Consider the following 15,273-nt stretch of genomic DNA (forward strand, 5'->3'; position numbering starts at 1 on the left):
CATCAGGTGCAGAGTCCACCTGGCTGTTTGAACTGACCTCAAACTGATACACAGGCTATTTTGGTGGCGTGGGAGGGATTCTTGAACAATTAGGACTAAAACAGAGAGAAGCCGGAGGGAGTTAGAAATCTATCAGAATCAGGTGCATTGTCACTGACACGTGTTGTGAAATTTGTTGTTTTGTGGCAGCAGTGCAGTGCAAGATAGAGACATAAAATTACTACAAGTTACAAAAATAAATAAATAGTGCAAAAGAGCAATGGGAAGAGAAAGGTGGAATTAACCTTTTCAGTCCGAAGACTTCTGACAGAAACGAACTGTCCCTTCCTAACCAGTTGCCCTTTATATGTGAATCAGCGGCAAAGACCAGCTACTTCGCTGGGAGCGCGATTGTATGCAACTTTGCTTGGCGATTATCTAACATTTTCACACATTTGCTTTGAGTAGGGCTCCCGCACTTCACACCTTAGCAAGTTGCTAAGCGTTGAGAGACACGGAGAGCTCCACATTGAGGCGTCAAATAGCAACTTCGCTAGCACTTTCCACCCAACCTGCCGCCAATACGTCAATTCACCAGTAAATTCTCCCGCCCGTGAGACCAGGTCCAGTTTCCTCCGCATTCTGTCCTCACCCCCTAATTACAGCGCGACTCTCCGGAGTAAAACCTACTCCCGGGCTTTTGAGGTTCCAGAACGCAATTCGCTGGAAACGCTTCATATTAGCTGCACAATAGGAATACGATGCGGGCAGGGGTAGAATGAGAGACGGAGGGGAGGGTGAAGAAATAAACCCGACAGTAAGACTTTTTTTTGGGGGAGGAATAAACTTTCATGTCTTCATTACTGATGAGCACTGTGGTACGGTTCATCGTTGGAGCACATTCGGCGTGTATCAAACGCTTGCTACACAAGGTAGACAATTAAAAGAAAAAAAATCACTTGAGGATTTCTATATTCTGGAGTGAGGTCTGGGAAAGAAATGTGGAAGAAAATACAGCGCCTCATCTTGGTGGGACACTTACAGCAGCCCTCTATGAATAAATGGGACACGAACACCGTGTACACAGTTAGATTCAGTTGAGGGTCCGTTAGATTCCGCACTGAAACCGTTCTTCATCTCCCCCTTCCATGGTCAACGTGCATGAAAAGGCAAGGGATGCAACGGGCGAGGACACTACCATACTAACGGTTATTGCTGCCGACCTGGAGTTTGTATTTCTAACACATACACATCACATCACAGACCATTTGGGATAAAGGTGCGCAGCTCCAGACAGCGGTTATTTTCAAATGATAGCGCAACAAAGTGCTTCGAGACCTGCTTACTAATGAGCGAGAACCTTGCAACAACTGCAGAGTCCGTAAAAAAAAAGGTGCTGGAGAGAATGTGCAAACGGTCGCCAAGTCATTTTTCATCAGAAATGTCTTTATGGAAGCGAGTAGAGTAATGCAATTAGCATAGATCAGGCTGTAGGCAAACGTACATATTGCCCCGTGATACAAATATAAACGCCTTACCATTATTACCTAAATACTCAGGATTTAGATTAAACGTTCAAATACTGGAAAAACATCTGAACTGATCCGAATTGTCTCAATGTGCTTATGACATACACGGGCTATAACAACATCAAGCAATAGCGAGCTGTAGGGGTCAATGAATCGTTACATGCATGAAACCAGATCGGTAGAGAGAAACATCTAGCGAAATTAGAAGGATATTTTCAATTACTTTTTTAGTGCAATGGTATCACTAGACTGACTTCATTAACTTTTGAGGCAGGTATTTTTATTTCGCCCCCATTTCAGCGCTCTAGTCCAAACGCGAAGAGAACTGCACAACAGTACTCACAAGCATTGGTCACCGAGAAACTGTTGGAAGACTCGAGGTTATCGACATGTGGGGTAAGAGCAAATGGAGCTTCGGAAATATTTGGGTTCGTGTTGTGAAGGTAAATCCCGAATCGGAAGGCGCTATTTTCCTGATCTGTACTTCTTGCGAACAATCCCCCTACATAGAATTTAAAAAAAGAATTAAATCGACTTGTGCCGCATAACCCTCATTCTATCTCCGCTCCATCTCGCAATACGGTATATATATGCTACAGTGTAGATTAGAACGTCTTAATGTGTTTAAAGAAAACGCGAACAGTAATCAGTTTAACTTTCTTCTAGGATTAAAGTAAACCCTTTTTATCCGGCTTCAATTAGGAATGACTTGATTTATTTTAATACATTTAAGCTGGTCTCCGTGATCCCGCTTGCTGTGGCTGGTTGTGAAGTTCTACAACATTAATGCACTGCACTTAATACAAGAGTTACTTACCTATTTGGACATTGCTGGGGAAAGCACCGAAGGCTGCGCGAAAAAGCACGTTGAGTATTAGGAAGACAGACTGCAGAAGGTTTGGTCCCATTTTCTGTCTGATTTCAATTCCTTAAAAGCGACCTGGAAAAGGCAGATGCACTGCTCTGGATATAAATCCTGCAATACCCCTCTTTCCTCCTCCCTCTCTCTTCAAACGTTTCAGTTACAACGACCTAGCTGGGCGAGGGTAAAATATTTTGCCAGAGGAAAATAGGACTATTTCACACTGGCAAAGATGGTGGTGATGAGGAGCGGATCTGAACATGCGCCTCCAATTGGAGCGGCGGGGGAATATTGATCAAAGTTGATCTGACGTTGAATTAAGCAGCATCTCTTAACATCGCTGCAACTGCAGAGCGGGGCTGCAAAGCACAAGTCCTATGCTATCGTTGGTCGACTGCGCGGTGCACTGAACAGAAAACACAGCCCTCACGTGTGCTTAAAGCATTAAAGAGACATCGTTGCCTCTTTTATTTTTAATACTACGATGCAGGCATTTCAAAGCTATCACAGACCAAAATAGTATGTAGTTTGATTTCTGTGCCAAACAAGCTGTATAGTACCAGAGGAGACCATTCGGTTTTATGACAGTGAAGGCGTTGAAAGGTACGGGGGTAAGGTTTCAGCTTCTTGATTTTTTGTCCTGAAGAATGAGCATTTCGGTTATTTCCACAAGAAGTGAAATGTACACAATCCGAAAATAAACCTATTGTGGTCAACATAGGGTTCAAAAACGGAATAACGACTGTAATCCCATTCTCTTGCAATAAAATAAATCAAACGCCTAATTTAGGTGTATCAATGATTTGTTTTGCTTGCAGATTTAAGGACAATTATTTATTTAAAGCAGGAAACCTCGCACAGATACTCCCCAGAACATTATCAAGCAGAAGTACTTAAACCTTAGGACAGATAACCAAAATCTTGGTCAAAGTGGTCTTTTAAGGATTACCTAATCAATAAAGAGAGGTGGAGAAAGGGGGGGGGGGGGCGGAATGCGAGAACTTCAGGACCCAGCCAGTTTATGGAAATAGGAGTAGGGGTAGGCCACGTGGTTCCTCAAGCTTTCTCCACTATTCAATAGGACCATGGCCAATCTGATTTTTGGTTTCAGCTCCAATTTCCTATCTTTCCTCCGTAATCTTTGGTTGCCACACAACGTGGTCACAGTATAGTGATTATAATTGAAAATGTTGAAGAAGGCAGGCATATCCAGGTGATACATGATATTACTGATAATCTGCAAATTTAAATTAATGTTCCAGAAAGCAGGAACTCAGAATCCATCTTGTGCTTGGCAATTAGGGACATACATTTTGGATCTCCTTATGCCCCATAAACATTCCATGATTTCATTCTATGATTCCAAATTAAAACAGTAGAGACCTCAGAGGGTTTTAGAACTGGAAGGAGATAGGTGAGATCATGGAGAGATTTTTGGTATTTGGTATTGGTTTATTATTGTCACTTGTACCGAGGTACAGTGGAAAACTTGTCTTGCATACCGATCATACAGATCAATTCATTACACAGTGCAGGTACATTGAGGTAGTACAGAGTGCATTGAGGTAGTACAGAGTGCATTGAGGTAGTACAGTAAGTTGAGAATTTTAATATCAAGGTGTTGAAGACCAGAGAGGCAATGCATGACGTCAAGCACAGGATGTAGGCAGGTATACAGGTAGGAGAGTTTTAGATGTGCTCAAATGTACAGAAGATGTAAGTTCATCGGACAGTGTGGAATATAATGGCATAATGGAATCTAGAAGTAACAAAAGCATGGGGGAGGATTTCTGCAATAGATTGAGCTGAAATGGGGTAGAGATGGGTGACACTCCAGAAGCGGAAGGCAGCAGTGTTGGATGAAGCAAAGATGTAGAGCAGAAAGGCTCATCTCAGCATCAGATTGGAATACAAGGCTAGGAGTAGTATGCTTCGGCTTTAGTTGACAGCTAAAGAGTGGAGTTTGTGCCAAGGATAATATTTTTAGTCTTTCATATATTTAATGGGAACAAATCTCTGCTATTCCAGAAATAAAAAAAAAGAGAAAATACTGGAAACTCTCAATAGATCAGGCAGCATCTGTTTTTCTTTCTCTGGGCCCAACCTGCCCTGCTGAGTGTTTCCATCATTTTCCTCTTTTTTTATTTCAGATTTCTTTTCATGCAGTTTTCCTTTGATTTGCTATTCTAGAACTGGAAATGCAGCCTGGCAAATCAGAGGCAGTGGCAGAGCTGAGAGAAAGGACGGTGAGGAAGGTGTGGATGTTGATATAGAATGTACTGTATTGTCAAATGATGTGACCATGGGTGAGAAACAGCTGGAAGCCATGAATTAATATTTGGAGAACTCCGGAAATGATGTTACACCTTTAGTGAAATAATATGTCACAAATGTGCATAAGGTCAGTTTTCAACAGGAAGAAAGGGTTATTACATTGCACTTCATCACTGAGGCTTGGGTATAAAAACTAACTTTTTTTTGACAGGACAAATGCATAACATTGAGATTGGAGTGCAGGATTTATGATGTATGTGTCATGAACCTGGAACAGTTGACAACCCTGCTCTGTGACCAAGCTCTTATTTTAGTCATACTGATTACAATTTCCCACACTGCTTCCTTGATTTATGCTGATTTTCTTGTTCTAAGGTGTACAAGAGATTGTGATTATACAAAGAGTGAAAAAGGTCATTGAGGTTCTTGTTTGCTTAACAGCAGATAACACAATCATTTTTAAGCACTTGGATTTGTTCTGATAAAAGAATTAAAGATAAAAGAATGAAATTAAAAAATTATTTCAGCAGCTAAATGATTTCTTGAATAAAATTGGTATGACTTTTCAAAATAAACTTGAGGGCTCGATTTCAAAATATAATATTTACAGAGGTGTTGGATTAGTACCTTTCAGATTACATATGACACAAGACTTGTTATAAGACAACACTACAAATGTGATTGGCACTTCAGATGATCATTGTAAGCCATAATTCCTCTAAAGTAGGATGTGCGCAAAAATTTTGTGGATCTGAACTGAAGTAAGATCGGTTGTCAAAAAAATGCCATCACAATTTGTGATTCTGACAGGACATTAGCAACAGTTGCACTAACTGAAAACTTCTAACTTAAATATAGCACATAGTCCATGGAAATGGGTCATAATATGTACTGGTATTACATTACTAGGGTGTATCTAGAAACACTTGGGTATCACACCTGTTTTTATAAAAGTTGTTAGCTGTGATTTTATCCATTAAAGTGTTCTGTACATTGTGTTCCCCATTCACAAAGGCTATTCATGTAAAAATAAGCCCATTTGATATCGGCAATGTTATTTTCATGTATTATGTACATAAAGATCTTTACTTTCTCTTGTTCCTTAAAACCTATCACTCTGCAGTGAATCTCTGGAATTCTTTGCTCTCAAGGGTGGTTGAGGCAAGATCATTAGATATGTTTAAGGTAGAGATAGATAAATATTTGATAGATCAAGGAATCAAGGGTTGTGGGGAACTGACACAGAAGAGGAGTTGAGGCCAGCATAGATCAGCCTTGATCATACTAAGTGGTGGGGTAGGCTTGGAGACCTGGAGGCCTACTCTTGTTCTTATTTTTCTTGTGTTCTTCAACCTAGCTTTTGGTTGCCTGTCCTAACACAATTTTACATGGCTTCACTTCAAATTTTGTTTGATGCTACTCCTATAAAACAACTTGGGACATATTACGATGATGAATGTACCACATAAATGCAAATTTTATTGCTTCTACTGAAGATACATGATCCAAGCAGAAAACAATTTTCCTGTTAGAAACGTTCAACAAGAAAGTCACCCTAGAAGGAAAAGGTAAACTGTCCACTGCACTGCTGACTGGTATAGATTGGAAGATCCCATATTGGATTCAAGTTTTCAGTGGGGACAGTGTCTGGAGTTCATTAATGGTTTCGGGAAGCCTGCATTATAAAAGAGAGAGAAAGGTCAGCTTTAAGTTTCAGGTTTGTATCACAGCCTGTAAACTGTTGCTGATAAACATGCATGCAATGATATCAGGTGCAGAGAGAATTTGGCTTGATAGTGATATTTTGCTTTTTTGTTAACTTCTTTCAGTGTTTCACAGAATGTCAATCTGGTTTACTTGCTCAGGGCTAGGAAGTGGGACTAAACAGCGTTCTGAGTCAGAGGTGAGAATGCTACCACTGAATGAAGGGAGATTAATTTTAACTTCCAAAACTTCTAAGTGCAAAGGATGGGTGTCTACAGTTAGGGTACAGAAGCTGTTATGGATTTTACCTTCATAGTAGGAATTTATTTTTATTTTGAAATAACTTTTATATCATAGGTTGATCTGAGATATTAATCTACTTGATCTCCAAAAAAATTGCAGAAAGCCCCTTCTTAAAATATAGTCTCACCTCCAAAATGAACAGTAATAATGACAGCAGTTAAGTAAGTCTTTTAAATTTAAATAGAGAAGTACAATTAAAGTAGAGACACAGAAAAAAATAGAACTTTTAAAAACAGTGCCATAGTAGGAAAAGAAGAGAAAGAAGGAAATAGATTTGACAAATGAATACATGTATGGTGAGTTTTTAAAATGTTTGTGCACATTGTGCTATTTTCAAGTTTTGTAATTTTGAGTTACTTCAGTGACAAATACCAACTTTGTTACTATCATATTGACTTGGCTCATTCACTAAAACTAACTGAAATAGTCAGCATAGGTAGAAAGGAATCTTCCTGAATGAATTAATTCTATTATCTGAATGAATTAACACAATTGGTGTAAATAAATGGAATGGTTTGCGCATTGAAGATGATGGAGTATCATTCATCAGTGTGGTGCAGTAGAGGTAGGATTACTGTAATTTGCATGATTATTGCTCACTTACTGTAAGTATTGGATCAAAATAAATATATTATTAATGAGGTGTATTGCATAATGAATTTGCTCAATCACATTTGGCACAGAAACAGGCCACTTGGCCCAACAAGAGTGTGCTAGTGTTTACAACTGCACATGAGTATTGTTCCATCATATCATATCACCTTTTGTTTCGTGTATTTGTGACTTTGCCTTTGAAGACATCTGAGATATTTGTCTCAACCACTACCTGTGGTAACAAATCACAAGTTCAGCTGCAATAAAGTACAGTGCAGTTCTGGGTACTTCATTGTCAGAAAACAATTATGTTCGAGACCCTTCAACACAGAACTAGGAAGACTCAAGTTATTGTTCTTGGCTATGAGGTGATGCTCACAGACTTGAATTGATTAGAGAAAATTTGAAAGGAGACCCATTGAGAGGAATGGACCATTTGTCTACAAGTTATTTAATTTGAGCTGTAACAGAGAACTAGAGTAATGATGCAACAGGCAGAAGTAAAACTGAAGATCAAAATGAATTTCCCACCTCCAATTAAAGTAATGGGCACATGCAAAACAATTTCAGCTAAAAATCTCATGACATGTTCAAACACCTTTTTAAATAAAACAATTGTAAGAATATATAATTATGAATAGCATCAAAGCTTGTAAGCAAAGATTCCAATCAAAAATCACTGGGAGCATAATGGTTCTTGCACATTCGTACCATAGAAATGTGCAAAGGTAACCAATCAGTTATGCAATGCAGTTTTCAAGGTTAGATTGTCTGCAGTTCCACCCAGTTTACCACTGTGAGGAGCTCAGGGAAAATTTGTGGCAGTGTCGTATCTAGAACTTTACAAATCACCCCCCCCCCCCCACCCCCCCACCACCCCACCACCTCAGGTCTGCATACATTTTTTTCTGTCCACAATGGTTTCATATGAATAAATTTTGGGTGATTAGTTAAGTTAATTTGCTTCCATACAGACAAAAGCTCTGATCAGTTACTGTACAGCTGTGATTCTCTGGCTTTGGACTAAACAGAGTATTCTGCTTGAACAAGTTTACGCTATTGTGCTATTTTGGAGATGAGAGTGCAAATAACCTTGACCCTTTTCCTTAATACAGCCCCCATCTTCATTCCCTCTGGGGCAAGGAATGCAAACTCTAGGATGTCAAGTGCATGACTGGTTTGAACTGAGTTTGCTGTGCTGATGGAGTCTAGGTGCTGCTGTAAAGACTTGAAAATTTGAATACTGGGGCATGCTATTTGCACCTGCTTTCTTAATGAATTTATTAGAGAGAGGATATTTTCAGATTCACTATGTTAATGGATATTAATGCCTTTCAGCGTTTCTCCATTTCCACTGTGACATTGTCATTAAAAATTGGTTCATTTTGACAAAGATAAACTGCTTTTAAAAAGTTAGAGCACTAACAAAAATTGAACTCCTGAAAGAGTAAAGATGCATTGTGAAATGCTGAAACACAAAAAAGACAGAAACCATTTTTAGGTAAAGGAGCAGAGGAAATCAAAGGAAAATGTCCAAATTACAGGATATTCCCAATACTTCGTCACCACGTCTCTTCACACCTCCCTTCCCCACCAACCAGCCCCTAATTCTGATGCTCTTCTGTCCAGCCATCCATCTTCTAATGTTCATGAACTTGACCTCATTCAAAACTCTGCTACCTAGATCCTAATTTGCAATGTCACATTCACCCATCACCGAGCAGTTTGCCAACTTATATCTGCCGACTTACCTCTGATCCTTGATTTCTAAATTTCCATCGTCAGAGTTTTATTCTTCTCTATCTCCATGACCTCCTAAAACTTAAGAAACTATGCATTCTCTGTGACCACAGGATTGAACTGGAGTTTGACCTTGTATTCCATCACAATGGGTGTGGATTTGCTTCTAATTTTATGCAGAAATCACAAGTGTACATTATTATTTGGAATTGCTCTTGGGGAATTTGTCAGCAAGATAGCATGCTCACAGCTTGTGCGCACAAGTATAGAGTAGGATTGGTAATGCCAGCCCTTGTGCAAAGCTGATTTGAACCCAACGCAGCTAGCTTAGACTGTGATAATTCGGCTGATAACTAGGAGAATGTAGTTTTGAGCAAAAGGGAAAACCTTGCAATTGTACTATTTATATATGCAGTATTGTTGGTTAATTCATAGTAGAAATAGTTCGTGACTCCCACAATAGCTTTCTCCAAAGACATAAAATTCTCTAAACTCTTCAGGAATGTTAAGGTTGGGATTGCTAATAGATTTTCAAGTAGTCTTTTAGCCATGTTCTTTTGCTCAAAGAAACCAGCACATGAGTAGCAGTTTGTTAGGGTCTCCAAATTGACAGGTAGGAAGAGGAGAGGAATCTGCCAGAAGAGGGAGGAAGATTAGGGGTAGAAGGGCCCTCAGCAGGAGGGTGTTCCCACAGTGTTCTTTAGGAAATGGTTGCTGTATGTGCACCAGAGTGAGTAGTGATGTCTGTCGAAACATTACTCTAAAGTAAGCAGGTGGTGGCTGATGTTCACCACACACTGCAGAGCCATGTATGGACTATTTCATGTTTTCTTAATTCAATCATGAGGTGTGAATATTCTGGGAAAAAAACAAGAGTTTATTGCCCATTCTGAACAGTTCTTGAGAAGGAGCTGGTGAGCCACCTTCTTGAAATACCGCAGTGCATGGGTGCAGTATTTTAAGAAGAAACTCCCACTGTGCTGTTGACTTGTGAATTAGGGGATTTTATTTCAATGGTAATGAAGGAATGGACGTGGGTCACTCACTATAGAATATCCTGCCTTTGACCTGCACCTGCAGCCACAGGATTTTTGTGGCTGATAGAATCATAAAGTCACAGAAATGGGCCTTTCGGCCCATTATGTCTATGCTGACCTTTTTACCCATCTACACTAATCCCATTTGTTTGCATGAGGTGCATATCCTTCTATTCCTTCATATTTCAGTCTTTTTCTAAATGCTCCTTAAACATTGTATCTGATTCCACCACCACTTTCCCTGGCAGCGCATTCCAGATATCAACCACTTTTTGATACCCCTTCCCTGGGATAAAGCTTTTGACTATCTACCTTCTCTATGCCTCTCATAAACTTCTATCAGGTCAGGTAAGTTCCTGGTAATTTGCAGAATGTTGATGATGATGGGGAGTTGTGGTGGGCAATACTCAAAGGTGTTCATGCTGTTGAATGCCAAGGGAAAGCGTTTAGACCTTCTCTTGCTGGAGATGATTAATGCTTGACACTAGTGTGACAACGTAAGTGACAGTGGATTTTAACCTTCTTACCTCACAATCTTTCCTGGCTGATACTATGAACAATAGGAGTGTGACACAATTCATAAGGCCCTACTGCATTAGGGATATGACAGAGGCTCTCTGTTGAGAGTTAAATTAATTTCCTTCTCCTCAAGTAGAGAGTAGCAGAGAGCTCTTGGCTGGGTGCTTGCCAACATTGTGGGTATCTCCATGATGCACACTGTGATTGAGCTTAGCGAGACTGAAGAAATATACTGATAGGCATTTCACACCCTCAGTGCTCCATTGGTGTTTGACTGTGCACAGATGATATCAATGATCAATTGCAGAGTCTAGGGGAGCTCATTATTTTGCATCGCTTTTATATGCCACTGTCTTTCAGCACCCACACCTGAAATATAATTGAACAGGCCATTGTACTAAAGCTGCGATTCCAGTGCATGGACAGCTGTGGAGGCACACTGCAGTGCGCTTCAGAGAGTGTTTCCCCCATTGGTAACAGCTTGCTAAATTCTTCACACCTTGATAATCATGCAGGCTCAGCTCATGCCAGCAAGCTGTGGAGCTGAAAGAGCAGGGGCAGGAAGAGGAGAAAGAGCAAGGAAAAGGAATAGGAATGGGAGGAGGAGCAGAAAGAGAAGGGGAGGCTCAGGAGATGGAAGAGGAGGGAGAAGGGGCAGAAGAAGGTAGGTTAGAGCTGATATTATGAGGGTCTTTCTGGCCACTCAGTCAAGGAAATACTGATCACATTGTTATTTCATTGAGGAGAAGCCTGATTCAAATGGTTGCTGATCAGTGGATGAAGCAGTCAGTGGTCACTGCAGCAAGATGTGGCAACATTCAGGCACATTCATAAAAAAAAGTAGTGCCTCACATGTTTAAGCAATGAATGTCTTAAACAAATTATGGTCTTGTCATCCAACCCCCACCTCTCCTTTGAAATGCATTGCCATTCCCATTCATTACCGTCACTGAAATCCCTACTGTCCCGATCTTGGGATCCATTCTTAACCAAAATCTTGACTAGAACTGCCACATAACCATATGGATGCATAAATGTATCAGAGGCTGAGTATTCTGCAGTGAGGAATTTATTGCCTGACAACCCAGTGTCTCCTACCTTGCAGCTCAATTATTGCCTCTTGGCTATATGAAATAAGACAGGCACACTGTACGGTAATGGGGAGGGAAGTGGCTTATACTTCTGTTGAGGCTTGTAACTCAGAAGGAAGTACAGGGCAAGAGGAAAATGGATCCGCGCGTTATTGCTGGTCAGAAACTCATTGGTGGCTGCTGCAATAAGTGCACCTCCAGGATGATGACCCTGGGCTGTTGACTGCCAGTCTGCTATTATTTGCAACAGTTTTTCTCTATTTGTTCCTGCAACGCAGAGGATTGAGTATCCTGCAAAGTGCCTGGGTGATATGCCTGCTGTAATTGAATTACTAGCAGTTTGTGCAAGCTGAGAAATGTGGGTATGAGGCTTGGAGTATTTGTAAGTGTATGTGGATGTGATGGGATGTGTAAGTATTAACTGAGAGTCCTAATTATGAAAGATTGTCCTTGTCTGTGTAATGATGTTGCATATCATGGAACAGATATATGGCTAATAGTGCAGTTGCTGGGAGATAGGATTTGTTACTCTCTGCACTGTCCCTGATCATGCATTTAAGGCCATTAATTTTTTGGCCACTCTGGTAACTCATTCCAATATTTCCCTCTTTGGCTCGGTGTCCATTTTTGTCAGGCAATGCTCCAGTGAAATGCCTTGGAATGCTGTTCTACATTAAATGTGCTATATAACTGCAATTTTTTGTTGTAAGACTACTCAGTGAATAGCTAATAAATGGTGCAGGCTTGATTCAGTTAAGTAACTTTGCACATTCCATGCTTCCTATGTTTTTAAACTTGGAGCATTCTTACAGAACAGTTAAATAAGGGGGTATTGTAGTATAGTTACTAGTCTACTTACCTCAGAGCTCTCTCACATTAAGAATATGACTACAAATCACATCATGTCATCTTGAGAATTTGAATCCAATTTAAAGTAATTTGAAAATAATAAAATTAAACTCTGATATTAGTACAAGTAATCATGAAATGGTTTGATTTTGGTGAAAACTGAACTGATTCACTCATTCCTCAGCCCCACACTAACATGGGTGATTCTTAATTCCCTCTGTAGTGACCAACCAAGTCTCTCAGCTGCATCAAACAAGAAATTGCCCATCATATTCTTAGAGCAAAGAAATTGGATAATGAATTCTAGCCTTGCCGGTAATGTTCACACACTGAAAATTAATTAAAAAATTAATCTATATTTAAGGTGCCAATATATTTATATATTTAGTGACATTTTCATAAGTCAAACAGTAGTTTCTATTTGTTCACAATGCAGCAGTGTTAATAGATATTGACCCACAGGTCAACAGAATAGAAATTCATTACTTCATTCAGAAATTTTATTCATAATGCATAACAAAGTAGCTTTTTATCAGTTACATAAACTCACTCAGCTTTTTTCCATCTTATACCTGAGCAGTGCAATATTAGACTGCTATCATGTATTGCCAGAAGTTCCAGGAAAAGTAGTTTACAGGGGCTTTTGAAAAATTAAGGCAATGTTTGAAAAGGAAAATCTCATTGACATTAATAATTTAGTCCTGTTGTAAAGCATTATATCTTCCAAAGTCAATTGAATGGTACAAGCTAAATCATTTCAAAATGTTCAATTTAACGTTGGGAGATAGGTTATTGGTAAATGGGGAAAGGGATGAGTTTATTGCACACTGTGCAATGGCTTCATTCACTAAAATTGATCTTTCCTGTGCAATAGTGCCTGAGAAAATGTGATATGGAATGTCCATGCTGTACCTGAAACCAGAAGGATATTAAAGGAATTCTGGAAGAAAGCTAGTGACAGCAATCAAATTGCATGGGTAAGTGATTTGAATGGAAGCTGTACAATACAACAAAATAGTCATTACCACAAATACGTTTTTGGAGAAATGTTTTCTAATTATAGGATGATATGGATCTGCTGAGGTGCCAGAAGCATTTATATTCTTCTACGTCAGTGATATTACGAGGACAAATGATAGGACAGAAGAGTAAGTGTGAGAAGGAGTCATTCACACAATCACAACAGCACTTATGTAATGTCGACAGGCCCAGAATCATGACCACTTCACTTGGAGCTCATCACGGGGAGTACAAGATCGGGGATTGATCTTAAAGGGCACCAGGTCTCGGCAAACCTGCATTATTTTCTGCCAGTCCTAAGTTGGCTAGGAATGGAAAAGTATGAGCAGAGTCCCTAAAAAGTATTGATCCTGGAAAGATCCACAGAGCACAGATTGAATGCACAACACCACTGTTCACAATTTTGTTTTTCTTGACTAAAATATTAGAGCAGGAGTTCTTAAAGATCCCTGATGGCATGGGACACATCAATTTCCTTAATATCTGAATTTGTAGTTAATATGTGTTTAGCTTACCATCTCCATAGAGAGCTGCTTTAAATAGATTAGATGCCACAGTGGAAGAAAACATCAAGGTCAGCTGATGCCCTTTGGAGAAAAATTGAGTTTCAACTAAAAAAAAAGACACTTGTTAGAATATCTTTTACAGTGGCCCAAGCATATCTAAGTCCCCACCCTGTAGTCCATAGTGCAGTATTAATGTATAGAATCTTACTATTAATTGTCTTACCAAGACTTCAGGAGCTGCACAACTTTGGCTGAATATTTAGTTTCTCAGCTCAGTACCCTTGTAAGAAGGGCCATGGACATTCCAGACTGATCATGTACTGGGCCAGGGGGGGTTCGGGGGGTTCGAAGGTTTCAACAGTTGTTTCCATGCATGGATTCTAGACCTTAGAAGAAAATACACCTGACACTGCAGTATTGCATTAGTGTCTCCACTCATATTTCTTCCTGAGGACCATATGGAGGTAGTAATAGATGAACACTTATTGAATGTGTACATGTTGCACATCAGAAACGTTGGGTAGAATTTTAAGGGCCAACCCTCCTACTCACCAACATCTGATCTTCCATTTCACCACTTCCCACCCCCAGCTTTCTGTCCCCCTGAATGACCAGAGAGGGAATGTATACAACTGGAACAAATGTGTCTTGTGGCTGCCACTACAACTACCCCTAAAACAAAAAACAGATAGTTTCCACCAGTATTTGATTTTTAAAAAAATCTTCTACTTCAGCAACACACCACAATATACATTAACTTGAAATGTTAACTTTTTTTTCTTTCTTTGCAGATGCAGACCGAGTTGCTGAATGTTTCCAGCATTTTGTTTTTACTTCATGAATAATTGTCAGTTGATGCTGCCAGAAAGTGTCTGCTGGTTCTTCCAAATCCAAAGGAAAAACAAGACACAGATTAACAATATAAACTTCATACCATACTCAAGAACAATATCATCCTGGATGGATAAGATATTTAAGTACATCTTACTGATCTTCAGGCTATTGCTTAGTAAACTTCAGGTGATAAAGATACTTTTACTTTGCGGAGTGTATTACAATATTACCAAAAACAAGTCCCAAAGTCCTTCACCCAGAAAAATTGCTTTGAAGATATTTGAAAGCATCTTCAATTTTATCAGATTGTTATTGTGTGGACACATTTTGCACAGAATATCTTAAAATAAATGGAATTACCAGCCAGAATGGGTTGAGAGAGAATATTGGTAAAAACATTAAGAGAATTATTTTCTCCAAAGTGACCAAAAG

At 39.6% G+C, this 15,273-nt stretch overlaps 1 protein-coding gene and 1 long non-coding RNA gene across 7 annotated transcripts in view; one reads left to right on the top strand and one right to left on the bottom strand.

The window, feature by feature from the left end:
• Positions 1-2,800, bottom strand: part of LOC127573018 (glutamate receptor 3-like) — a 239,866-nt gene extending 237,066 nt beyond the window's left edge. For 5 of the 6 annotated variants that reach the window (XM_052020759.1, XM_052020756.1, XM_052020758.1 and 2 more), the window contains exons 1-2: positions 2,326-2,800; positions 1,852-2,010 (exon numbers count right to left, since the gene is read on the bottom strand). In XM_052020759.1, coding sequence (XP_051876719.1) covers positions 1,852-2,010; positions 2,326-2,416 — 250 coding nt within the window. In that variant the 5' untranslated portion in view covers positions 2,417-2,800. Of the gene's footprint in view, positions 1-1,851; positions 2,011-2,325 lie in introns of those variants that run through there. The other variant, XM_052020760.1, reaches the window with a different exon arrangement.
• On the top strand, positions 1,811-14,929 carry LOC127573020 (uncharacterized). Its single transcript, XR_007956741.1, has 3 exons — positions 1,811-1,904; positions 13,356-13,458; positions 14,799-14,929. It is a non-coding gene; the product is annotated as an uncharacterized LOC127573020 (long non-coding RNA).
• Positions 14,930-15,273: the final 344 nt, after the last annotated feature.

The sequence above is a fragment of the Pristis pectinata genome, chromosome 8 (assembly GCF_009764475.1).
Source record: "Pristis pectinata isolate sPriPec2 chromosome 8, sPriPec2.1.pri, whole genome shotgun sequence".
Taxonomy (NCBI): domain Eukaryota; kingdom Metazoa; phylum Chordata; class Chondrichthyes; order Rhinopristiformes; family Pristidae; genus Pristis; species Pristis pectinata.